The sequence below is a fragment of the Anneissia japonica genome, unplaced genomic scaffold (assembly GCF_011630105.1).
Source record: "Anneissia japonica isolate Jap-2015-1 unplaced genomic scaffold, ASM1163010v1 scaffold288012_len1326614_cov192, whole genome shotgun sequence".
Classification (NCBI taxonomy): Eukaryota; Metazoa; Echinodermata; class Crinoidea; order Comatulida; family Comatulidae; genus Anneissia; species Anneissia japonica.
In genome coordinates this window covers 272,270-285,585 of record NW_022756612.1, presented here as the reverse complement: position 1 = coordinate 285,585, position 13,316 = coordinate 272,270, and the positions used below count along the sequence as shown (strand labels likewise).

Genomic DNA, 13,316 nt, shown 5'->3' with positions numbered 1-13,316 from the left:
GGTGGCGGGAAATGAGCTTTCCCGACTTCTGAGGTGTCTTTTAATTACTTTTATGTTCTTCAAAATTCAAGGTTTTCCCATCTTGAAAACGGTCTGGTAATTTTTTCCCATTGTTATTACAGTAAATAGGCCTTATGCGTGTATACATACATAAAAAAAGATTGAGTAAGTTGCATACATAGTTTGTCCATGAATCGATAAATCCCAAAAAGAAAGGTGGTGTTGGGGGAGGTCCTGTGGTTCTTCCCCGGGAAAATTTTGATTCCTAGGTGGCGGGAAATGAGCTTTCCCGACTTCTGCGGTGTCTTTTAATGACTTTTAAATTCTTCAAAATTCAAGGTTCCCCCCCCCTTGAAAATGATTCAATTAATCAATGAACTCCAAAGATAAAGGGTCCGGGTTCCCCGGAAAAATTTCGATTTCTAGATGGCGGGAGATGAGCTTACCTGACTTCTGAAATGTCTTTTAATGACTTTTAAAGTTCTTCAAAATTGAAGGTTTTCCCCTCTTTAAAAAGGTCAGGTAAATTTTTCTCATTTTTTATCTTATGTATGTATACATACATAAACAAATGAGTAGTTGCATGCGTATTCTTTTTTCCATGAATCGATAAATCCAAAAAAAAAAGGGTGGTCCGGTGGTTCTCCCCCGGGAAAATTTTAATTCCTAGAGGGCGGGAATTGAGCTTTCCCGACATTTGAAGTGTGTTTTAATGAATTTTATGTTCTTCAAAATTCTAATTTTCTAATAGCAACAAAAAAAAATCAGCTCACGGGTCCTGAAAAGGTAGGTCTAGAATTCTTTTCTTTTTCCCCCTTTTTTGTTGCCCAAGGGAGGGGTCAGGACCCATGATCCCCTCCCCCCAGATCCGCCAATGTGAATTGCGATAAAATGTAACTCGGTCGGGTACTGGATAAATATTCTCTTTCCCATCCTTCTCCTCCCTCCTTTTTTTTTGCATGTTTCTGTAATTCCCATAATAAAATTTTTCAATGAGAAATTATGTACCTAGGCCTTTGGAATAGTACAGTAAACTGCGCAAGTTTTTTGTTGCATATTAACGCCAACTCCGACAGTTGTTGCCCTGACGCGCTTTGTTGTCGGGGCGGGTCTGGCTGAGTTAAACGCAGACGTACTGGTTTGCGTCGGGGCAGTTGTGTCATAGAATATTAAACTTGTTCAATATTTTTCACAACGGCTTAAGACTGTCCCTGACAATTAATTGCGTTGGGCTGCATCGTACAACGCTGTCTGAGTTGGGCTTAAGTAGCACTGCAGGACTCATCCTGGTTTAAAATTTTACATTGTGATGCAAAACCTTCAAAATTTAAATTTATGTTCAGGGATAGCCTTTACAAAACAAAGCTATGTTTGAGGTATAGCGAGACTTTTTTTATAACCTTGTTTAGCCAAATGCAAATATTGAGGATTTCGAATAAAAATAAAATTTTATTTTTGGCCAATTAGCCGTGAAAAAGTGGAAATTTCAGAAAAAAAAAAAGTTTTTCTTTATTTTTATTACGCCCTCCGCTTCCTTGAAATCTCCAAAGATAAGATATATATATTTCTTCCTAATTATATAAATTTGAAGCATTTAAGCATCCTATTTTATATTCACCAATAAAATTTTATTTTTTATTTTCTCCTCCATCTGGATGATTTTGGCAAAACTATTTGCTAAATAACAAAATAAAATTTTATTTTTATTTTTATTCCGCCCTCCTCTGATAATCTTTAAAAAAATAAGTATGCGAAATAAGGAATAAAAAATGTCTCGCCTATTCTATAAAAAAATAAATAAAACCTTTCAATGTCAACAAAATTTGGTAGCTTTTACAATGATCATTGCCACTATTAAACAACAGTCTAGGATTCATGAGATAAAAATTCTGTGAATTGTGGTGTTTTTAGCTTTATAGTTTATTATGTCTTCCTAATGCATCCAGTCTTCTAGAAAACCTAACCTAATTTTACCACTTCAAAAAGTGTTATCCTTCACCGATAGACAACCTCACCAATAGGTATATCCATAAATTTAAAGTTTTGCTTCAACATCGTTGAATCATTCACTACAAACGTATTTAGTCTTTAAAAATGTGTTAAATTACACAAGTGTATATACAATAGCTGTATTATGTCAGGTCATTAGGACTTAAATAATATTGAGTATCGGCATGGTAGCCGGGGTGTGTGTATCTGTGTTTATTGGTAGGGAATGGTGACGGGTAGAAAATAAATTAACAAATGTTACTTACGATCAAAGCGACTTTCTGTTGAAGATGTTGGCTCTAAAGTAGTGGATCCTAAAAAAAATATTTTGAAAAAATTAACCCCAATACTCTGAGATTATCAGAATAAATATTACATGTATCAATTTTAACAATATTTTGCAATTTGATTTTTCATAAACAATTATTATTTTTACCATGCTTTTTAACATTTTTTGACGAAAGATGCTTTTTTTGAGAGACGATTGATACAACTAATTGAAATGTTTTTTTTTATAACACACCTAAATAAATCCTTGTTATCTGATTGGTGGATTTCACATTGTGTGACATTGGTTATTTACCCCATTTCGTCACTCATCATGGAAATTTAGTTCCACCGTGCATTTTTACTTCCATCCATGCATTTTCGTTCCATCCGTTTTTCTACATTGCACAGTGCCCAGGATATGATATGACTTCAACCTAATACAATCTTTTGATTGGTTAAAAAGATGCTGAACTGTTCCATTTAGAGAAAGGGTAGATTTTTTTCATAAAATATCAAATGACAAGAATTTATTTTAGGTGTTTTATAAAACAAATAATGAACATTTTTTATTCGTGCAATGGAAAGAAATTCTCATTCGTTAAAAGATTGACTGTTTCATTCAACGAGGTGGAGCCGAGTCGAATGGAAGAGTCAATCTTTCAACTCATGAAAATATTCTTCCCATTGCATTCATAAACATCAGTTATATGTATACCATATCATCCTATCTATTTATTCCATGAAAAAGTGATTAGGGCTACAGTATCACTTGAGACTGGTGCTTGGTACAAAATAAAACAGTGTTTGCTGCAACACTTCGGATTTGCAAGAGGTGCTTATAATTATTTAGGGTAATTATTCTTTAAATTTTATTTAGAATACAATTGAATTTGTGAGCAGATGTTAAAATAGTTAGGCAAGGCTGCATATTTGTAACATTTAATTTGCTATGTGTAGCCTATAAAATAAAAAGAAAAACAATAAAATGGAAATAAAATAGAGAAGAAATAGCAAACATACCATATGCTGATGGCACTTTAGTACTGGTAGCCTCTAAAATATATTATAAAAAATTAAATCAACACCTACAAAAATTCTAAAATGTATATATGGTATAGGTAGTACAATCCTCAGTTTTGCTTCAAAATTGTTGAATCATTCACTACAACTATATTTAATCTTTAAAATGTGTTAACATCACACAGGCGTATATACAGTAGGTGTATTATGTCAGGTCATTAGGACTTGTATAATATTGAGTGTTGGCATGGTAGGGGTGTGTGTATCTGTGTTTTTGGTAGGGAATGGTGACGGGTGGAAAATAAATTTAGAAATGTTACTTACGATCAAAGCGATTTTCTGTTGAAGATGTTGGCTCTGAAGTCGTGGATTCTAAAAAAAAAATATTTTGAAAAAATTAACCCCAATATTCTGAGAATATCAGATTAAATATTACATGTATCAATTTTAACAATATTTTGCAATTTAATTTATCATAAATGAATTGGTGTCACAATACTTTTTAAATTTTTTTTAGGAAAAATGCTTTTGTTTGAGAGATGCATGATACAACTAATTAAAATGGTGTTTACCATGTCACCCTATCTATTTATTCCATGAAGAAATGGCATGTTAGGTAATACTTGTATGTACTTCTCAATTAAGTGCTGCAATACTTATTTAAAATAGAATGTATTTCTAATATTAGAGCTACAGTATCATTTGAGATTGGTGCTTAGTAAAAAAAAAACAATGTTTGCTGCAACACTAACAATAGAAACACATTTGGATTTGGTGCTTATAATTATTTAGAATAATTATTCTTTATATTTCATTTAGACTACAGTTGGTGAGCAGACAAAATAGTTAGGTAAGGCTGCATTTTTGTAACATATAATTTGCTATGTGTAGCCTATAAAAAAAAAAAAAAATTCACAATATAATGGAAACGAAATAGTGAATAAATAGCAAACATACCATATGCTGATGACACTGTTGTACTGGTAGCATCTAAAGTAAATTATAAAAAAATAAATTAACATCTGCTGTAATAATACATGTGAAAATTCTAAAATGTTATCAAATAGCAATAAAACTCCAATTGTTAGGTGGATATTTTACATTGTAGGCAAAGGCTGAATTCTGATAAACTGGTGCCCCTTGTTTAAAAATCCTGACTCTTTCCCCAGGAAATATTTAAAAAATTCAATATCAAGACAAAATAAATGAGAAAATGTGATCCAAAATTAACATTATGCATAAATTGTAAAATGATTATCATATTGTAGATATTGGTAGAATAAATATAAATAATTGGTTTATCAAATAAATACAATTGAAAACTACCATAGTCAATTCACAGGAATGAAGAATTTTTAATTTTCAATTCATTTATTACCATGTTTAATATTAAATATAGTTTTTACCTAGTATTTTAATCTGGCAATCGAATACTCCAATTCTCATGTTTATACTGGAAAACCATTCAAGCGGATAGACCCTCAAAGCAACAGCTTTAATTTCATGTGGAAATGCCTGGACCACAGCCATCCTTCTATTGATATTACCCACAAATTTCTGACAAAAAAAAAATCTGTTACTTTTGAAGATACATATAGATGTATGCATATATTGTGTAGAGGAAGAGACAATTTTAAAATGTTATGAAACAAAATTGGTATGACTTTAAAATCCATTTGCTTGAGTCACCACCAACCCTACAGGTATGTATTGGTCTTAGCAGCTGCTGCATAAAAGGAAGATGAGCTAAACAGGGAGTGGATGAGTAAGCCCAGTACCTTGGTTATTGTTTCACACATACAAACACATGTGTGTTTGTGAGGTGTGTGCGTGTTTCTGACCCTGTTGTAATAGGTAAGTTGTTAAGCTTGACAACTATGTTTTGATTTGGATTAGTGTCTTTAGGGCCAAATTAAAGGTTATAATCCATCATTATTATTATTTGTTGTATCTATCTACATCAGCAAACACTGGCAGTAAAATTTAAGATGTTCATACCATATCCCTGCCAAGGTCATTCTGGACAACGTTCCATGATCCTTTTTCCATTTCCTTTCTGTATTTTACATGGTATGAAGTTACCCATGCTCTTTTGCTTGACTTTAGTACAACACCATAAAGTGTTTGAATGTTGTTGTATTGTATTTGAAGCCAGGGTTTTTTGTCATTTTTCCGATTAGGCCTCCAATCAACTGCATTACTCAAACTGTACGCAGGCTCTTTCTCCAGAAATGATGAAGCAGAAATACTTCCCATATTTTCTTCATAAAGGATTTTATTTAAACACTTTCCTACAAAATAGGGGAAAAATCCAAAAAATTAATATAACAAAATTCTCTGTAAATGCTCATAAATGAATGTGCCATGCGGAAAAATATTTTATATTTGACAGTGATCTTTAGCAAATGCTGGTACAACTGTACACTGGTTGTATTGGACGTTGGTTGTATTTTGTCTTGCATTGGGGAAACAAATTCCATTAACATAACACCTTGGTGGATATTAAAAGAGGGAGTCATTTTTGAATACAAATTGACCAGTATCAATATCAAAGCACTCAAGACCTAAAAGGGTGTAATGGTGCTGAGGCAGATCCATGAAGGAGGTATGAATGTCACCTCTTGTTCGATATTGTCAGGATCATCTTTTTTTTTTTTTTTTTTAATTCTTCTTTCTTTCTCCCCATTTCCTGTTCGCACAATATCTCAAAAATGCTGTGAGCTACGCACAAGTGCACTTCAACGAACATTTGGCTTGGTCTGGAATAGTCATGGTAAGCTTTTCAACATGCTCAGTCATGCGTGACGTCATCTACACGCAATTTTGCATTTTTACGTTATCGATCATATCAGCCTAACCAATTGCCATTTCAAAATCGTATTAAGTGAGCATTAACTTCAGGTCAATGTTGAATGTAATGTACCCTAATTTTACGCGTGCGCTTCATAACGTGCACGTCAAAATATTAAAATGCTCGAAATCACTTTTTGACTACATTATAGCACGTTTCACGCCATTTTGAGCATTTCAATTTTTTTTTTTAGGTGCGCATCACGTACGGAAGCTAGAAATTACATTTTTTTTACAAATTTTCCAGGTTCCTGACATTGTTTTCACAAATTTTTATTCCTTTCGGTCATCTTATGGCCAATAGCAATGCCGTACGTGCGCATCAAACATAGGGACCTTTGCATGCGTTTGTGCCGATATACAGTGAAAATATGCTAAAATTAGGCAAATTTTTAATCAGTTATACCTCCTTAGGATAAAAGGTGACCCCCAATTTTTATTCTGAAAGCACATGAGTTGTAAATATGATTTTATGGCTGATCGGACATTGTGACGTCATCATATTGGCATCTGAATTCAAACACACTAAATTTTATCTATGACGTTTTTTTTTAAATGTGCATTTTAGCGCTTATTCTTGATCATTCGTCCCCCAACTTTCAGTATGTTGTATACATCTGTATACCAAACTCATCCTCAGTGACGAGTTCAAATCTAGTTACTTTTGTTATTATCATCATGGAGGTATAAAAAATACTTCCATGATCAAAGGGAGCCAGTTGGTTGAATCTCCTTTTATACCTCCATGTTATCATGTAGATGATGAATAACTACAAAAAATATATATTTTGTTATTTGCAACATACCAATATAGAAGTCTTAAATCATAATAATTGCTCATGAGAATTCTATACATTATGCCGATGGATGAAAACTTATTATTTATTTAATAATTTATTAGGTGGAGAGTACATGTCACATATGCACAGCACTGCTTTTGGCGATTCATTTGGTCGAGCAGTTATAATAATAATAATATATTTATTTCCTCGAATACAGGAGGGTGAAGCTATGGGGGAAGAAGGCTCCTATACAAGATTTGGAGCCCAAACATCAAAGAAAAAAAACCAAAATGACAGTTCAAAGCAAACAATCACACACAGCAGGGGCATCCTACAAAAGGGTACATGGGTTGATTTAACTATGAAAATTATGAAAATTATCTATTAGTTAGTATTCATATGATTATTATTATTATTTTTTAATTAATCATTTTTTTAGAGTTTTTATTATAAAAGAACTGACGGTCTAAGGAAAAAACAGCGCTACCAAACGAAAAAGAAAAAAATAATATAATTAATTAAATGCTAAGGCAAATAAATAAATTAAGTAAATAAAATAAATAAGTAAAAAATAATAAATTATTAAATAAATAAATAAAAAAATCAATCAATCAATCAAACCAAATCAAACATAATTAGTTGGCCAAAGGAATAAACAGCACTACTGTAAGTAAACAAAGTAAAATGAAAAATTTAAATAAAAAATAACAATTTTAAGGCAGGGGTGCCACAACCTACAGCCATAATATCGGCACCGGCTTGACCAGCATGCTTTCTCATGATTTTGGTGGTAGAACAAGTCTTCTCAAATAAGGACTATAACTGCCGTTGGCCCATTGTACATAACTGGCTCATGTGCCCGTTAAAGGACAACTTTTGAGACAAATAGGTAGTTACGGCCACTGTTGTGGACAGACGAGTGCAGCTGCCGGTTTTCTTGATAGCTCGGACTCTTAGTGACCCTTGGGTTGGGGAGGAACAAATTACTACCAGTGCTTTGTCATCTTCCTCATGATGTCCCAATAAAGAGTCAAAATATTGAATCCCAGCATGATGGCATGTATTTCATTTCTTGTGAGTGCTTTAAGCTTTGGTATATAAACCTAACTGCATTACATCACAATTACATTCACATGTACATAGTGAAGTTTATAAAAATAGATTCCCTTACTATTTGGTTCATTACACTCGGGCTCAACTTCAATCCTTGGAAACCAGTCATACCCAGCTGAGCTGTTTTCCATTTTTCTACATTCCCTCGAGAAAGTAGAAATGGTTGACACATACCCATGTGTACAAGCAAAACGCACAATGCTGCCCTCACGCAAGCTGTCAGAATATGTGTACCATCCAAACTCCTTGTTATTTAGTAACGGACAATATCTACCATCTTGATACTCACTCTCTGTAAATACACATTATTTAAATCAACATAAGAAAATGCTTTATACACTACTCTACCAAGGATAGGCATAGATATTGTTTCATGAGGGCTCATGATGCTTGACATATATTTCTTAATTGAATGGTGTGTGAAGCTACCTCCCTTCAGATCATCCAGCACTCAACCTTACAGGATTAAATACATAGAGCAGAATCAAACAGAATATGTCAATTCAATTGCTGGATACAAAGAGAAGCAGTGGCGTATATATGGGGATAGCGCCGGGATGCACATCCTGTAAAGAAAGCTGTGCCTCAACCCACACTGCAAAGTTCCTAAGTAGTTCAAAATCACCATATAGCACCTTATTTTTCCAGAAGCTCCCCTCACTTTTATATTGAGCCCCCCCATTTAGTTTTTGTGCCTCCCATGAGATCCCACAAAAAAAGAAAAATAAATATGAAGAAATTAGACTCAATCCGAAAGACTGCAAAGAAAATAGTTAAAGATATTGTACATTTAGATGATATTTATGACAAGTATGCATTAGCTAAAAATATAATGAACGAAAAAACTCATCCACTACATAGTGGATTTACTTTTAACAACTCAGGCTTACGTCTAAATGTACCACTCACCACACGTTGCCATTATAGAAACTCCTTTGTTCCAAACTCCATTCACCTTCATAATAATAATGTTAATAGATAATTGTGGTTTTAAGTGCCATTTTCGCCTAATTTAATTAAGTTTAATGTGTAATATTGTTTAATAAGGGTGTTTAATAATTTTTAATATTCTTTATGTATATCTTATGACTAGATAATATTTGGTGCTCATGGTTTTATATTTTTATATCCTTGTTATCTTTTATCTTTTATTTATTACTGTATATGTTATTAACACTTGTAACACTGCCAGTGGAATGTAATTTCCGAGTTTTTCAGACAATAAAATTATCTTGAATCTTGAATGTTAATATTCCTAGATACTACTATTTTGTCTGAAGATGAACTATAATATAGGCTACTTACCTGCTAGGCACTGTGGTTGCTGTACTACCGTAGATTTACACTTGTTCATTGGTTCTCCTATTAACATGTATTTGGGACTACATGTAGTAATAACAGTTTGGTAAGTAATTTTACTACCTACTTGTGTATCCGATGTATGGCTGCCATTCATTGGTGGTGGCAGTGTAACACACACTGTAAAAAAGAATGTAATAAAATAGTTAATGAAATAATGTTATCAATAATAATGTATTGACCTTCCACTTAAAAAAAGACTAGAAGCCAGTTGTATTTTTTGTATCATTGTTTTCCATTCATTAATATTTGAATGATGCACAGTTACAGCAGGTAGAAGACTACCTATGCTATTGTAAGGAACATACCATTTAATAGAACAGCCCGGAGGGGTGACAACGCTAATTAGAATAACCACCCTTGATTGGACAATTAGATCCTCCTAAATAGTGGGGAATAGGCCGATAGCTTATTCCAATTCTGATTCCTGTTCCTGCTGGCCTCGTCCTGAGTAAATTTGAATACACTAGAGACCGTTTACATAGTCTACTTGCATGCACGAACCCCAATGGAGGGTAAGGTGTGATTCTGTGATTCTAATTAAAGTGGCAGTGGTCACAAAGAAAATTTAGTATTGTAGTCCTGTCTATTAATTATTGTTTTTTCCTGAAGTTGGTGAGGTACACTTCCTGCCGGACCACTACGCTCAGGTGTCTTGAACCAAAATTGCATAACCACTGTAATGTTACACTATTAATGGCAAGGGCTCTGGACCCCACTGGGTGCATTCACTGGCCCCTGTGCAACACATTACTTATTAAATACTACTTGTTGTTGAGATAGCTAGTTAGAATTGTTAGATTATAGAGGGCAGCATTTGTTTTGGTTTTTTTGGAGGTCACGTCAAGAGAGACGGCGTGGTGTTGAGCGAGATTTAGGGTTGTTGTTGAAACCCCAGCGAAAGAAAGAATAAAAATAAATAGAGTTTACTTAAATTTACGCAACTGTCTTCGAGAAAATCATTTACGTCTAGTCTCCATAACATTTAATGGTAGCATAGCGAGGTTAGTTCTCGGGAAATGTCTGATTTAAGCAGTTTAAGGAGACAGTTAGGCCAAGAAGAAGCAAACCTAGCGCTCAGTGTATCCATTGACGATGGACAGGTCGCCCCATTGACATTGTTGGAGCAAGTTACGAGAATAGAAACTCTCTTGTCCACAAAATTGAAATCATATCAAGATATTTTTCAGAAGAGTGAGATACTGGCCCGTGAGTATGAGGACCAATACGAATATATAGAACATTCAGTAGAAAACACCATAGCCGCACTAGCAGCCCGAGAAAGGGTAATTTTAACGCTAACTAGGCCTAGGCCAACTACTCCTAGACTTAATGACAGTAGTAGTGGTAGTCAACAGGAGTTAGACTATGATCATGAAACAACGTCTAGATCAAAACTTGAAGAGGAAATGGAAAAATTAACAAAAGAACTAGATGAAGAATTGTCACATCTTCACTCAATAACACGTCGAAAAAGAGTAGTACAGGGCCATGGCCAAAAACAACACGCTAATTTCCCAGTTATAGACGAACCTAGGCCTAAGTTAAGGCCAACAGAGCAATGTCAAAGAGCAAGATGCATTTACTCCATCTATCTGTGCACCAGCATCTACAGAATGGACCACATCAATTTTCCATTCTGCAAACAACTACAGCAAACACCATTATATGGAGCTGCATGGTCAAACTCATGGGAATCATAATATCCCTCACAGAACCCAGGTGAATGATGTACGACCTAGATTATCAACATACACTACACCACCAACACATCCAGGAACGACTATAAAAAAACCTGTGAACACAGTTTTTGTTCAACCTGCCGATGGCTATGACCTTCAAGCACCAGGTACGTCACATGTCACCAATTCTACACCATGGATTAGCGAACCAGAGCATATTTCACCAGCCAATGTTGGACAATATGCACAGGCAAGACAGATACCAGATGATCCTTACAACACCTTTTCGCCATACATAAGCAACGCACCTCCAGAGTATGCACCAGGGCTGACGTCTAATGTAGTGAACACCAGTGGCAGGCCAACGATGCTTTCAAATGATGCTTCCAGATTATTGACAAGAGTACGGATACCCCAATTTGAGTGGGATAAGAGAAATTATGAGTCATGGAAGTCTGCATTTATAGCATGTGTGGATAATTCCAAGGCTACTGCTGAATATTAGTTGCTGAGGTTAAAAGACAGCCTTGGAGGAGAAGCCCTGAAGGTCATTGAAAGTTTGGGACATTCGGCAGGTGCATATGTAGTAGCGAAAGAGAGATTGGAGCGCAAGTATGGGGGACAACAAAGACAAATAATGCTCAGGTTTGAGGAACTTGATAATTTTAAGCCGATATAAGAAGGTAATGAAAAGGACTTGGAAAAGTTTGCCGATCTACTTGACGTATTAGCAGTAAACTTGGAAGAAACTGGCAACAGTCACGAGCTTGGTAGCTGCTCGCTATACATCACACTTCAAAGAAAATTAAATAAATCACTACTTTCCAAGTATCATCGTTGGGTATTTGACAATGGTTACATTCGGAACACCAAATCATTGAGACAATTTATTAACCAGGAAGCCCTGTTTTTGACAACAGCTTGTGAAGCGGTCGATGGAATTGGTAGGGGAGATCAAAATATCAGAACATTCACAACAGATACAGAAAACAACAAAGGTCAGTACAGTTTGAGGAAATGTGTTGTTTGTGGAGAAGGACATGAACTTTATGACTGTGAAGTGTTTAAGGAACTGGACGTGAACCAACGATGGAGTAAAGTAAAAGAAGCAAAGGCATGTTTTTGCTGTTTGGGTGGCGGACATGCAAGAGATGACTGTAGAAGGAGTAGAGTTTGTGGATTGAGTGGGTGCCGCAGAAAACATCATCGCCTCCTCCATGATCCGGAATACAACCAAGCTTCCAGACTGGCAGCTAACAATGTAAGGAAAAGTAGCAATGACCTTACAACCTCCAGTACTACTCCTCCTGCCACAACAACGATGGCGTGTCATAACAGTGAATTTTCTCGCTCTCAGGACGGTACCAGTATTAGTATGTAAAGGGAAAAAGACAATTAAAGTAAATGCCCTTCTTGATGAAGCTAGCAGCAAAAGCTATTTAAATTCAGACATAGCAGCAGAACTAGGGCTTGAAGGAGAGGTGGAGCAGTTGAGAGTTAATGTTTTAAACGGAGTTCAGGAAATGTTGGAAAGTTCATTGGTCGAATTCAGCGTCGGTAGTCTTGATGGTAAAACAAGGAAAACGATATGGGCCTACACGACAGAAAAGGTGACAGGAAACATGCAGGCAGTTAATTGGAGTATTGAAAAACACTCCTGGAAGCATCTTGAAAACATTCCGTTTAGGGGCAAACAGAAATCATGTGGACTTACTAATAGGAGCAGACCAAGCAGAACTCATGTACTCGATACAGGAGGTAAGAGGATATCCTGGAGAACCAATAGCCAGATTAACTGCACTTGGATGGACATGCATTGGTAAAGTCAGTCTTGGCTCTCCGCAAAAGAGGGTACAAACAAACTTCACATTCTTCACAAAACCAAGTGATGAAATAAGCAATTTAATCCATCGATACTGGGACACACCTGAGACACTTGAAAACAACTACACAATCAAGCAAGAGGAAAAAGCAACATTAGAAATGTCTGAAAGATCACTGGCTTATGAAAATGGCAGATATAGCATAGGCATTCCATGGAAAGATGAAAGAAAGCTGCATAAAATGCCGAACAGCTATCACGGAACAAAGACTACAAAATACGGAAAAGAGGCTGCTGAGATCACCACACCTTGCAAAAGCATATGATGAAATAATCCAGAAATATCAAGAAAAAGGATATATCCGCAAAGTATCACCAGAAGAGGAGACCCCTCCAAATGCATGGTATATGCCTCATTTTCCGCCCAGA

General features: G+C 35.3%; 1 protein-coding gene across 9 annotated transcripts in view; it reads right to left on the bottom strand.

The window, feature by feature from the left end:
• The window catches only part of LOC117124283 (CUB and sushi domain-containing protein 3-like), a 49,407-nt gene that overhangs the window by 11,071 nt on the left and 25,020 nt on the right, over window positions 1-13,316 (bottom strand). For 4 of the 9 annotated variants that reach the window (XM_033270456.1, XM_033270457.1, XM_033270460.1 and 1 more), the window contains 8 exons: window positions 9,330-9,503; window positions 8,083-8,316; window positions 5,278-5,570; window positions 4,686-4,836; window positions 4,237-4,269; window positions 3,604-3,651; window positions 3,280-3,312; window positions 2,256-2,303 (listed from right to left, as the gene is read on the bottom strand). In XM_033270456.1, coding sequence (XP_033126347.1) covers window positions 2,256-2,303; window positions 3,280-3,312; window positions 3,604-3,651; window positions 4,237-4,269; window positions 4,686-4,836; window positions 5,278-5,570; window positions 8,083-8,316; window positions 9,330-9,503 — 1,014 coding nt within the window. The remainder of the gene's footprint in view (window positions 1-2,255; window positions 2,304-3,279; window positions 3,313-3,603; window positions 3,652-4,236; window positions 4,270-4,685; window positions 4,837-5,277; window positions 5,571-8,082; window positions 8,317-9,329; window positions 9,504-13,316) is intronic. The other 5 variants (XM_033270458.1, XM_033270459.1, XM_033270463.1 and 2 more) reach the window with 3 other exon arrangements.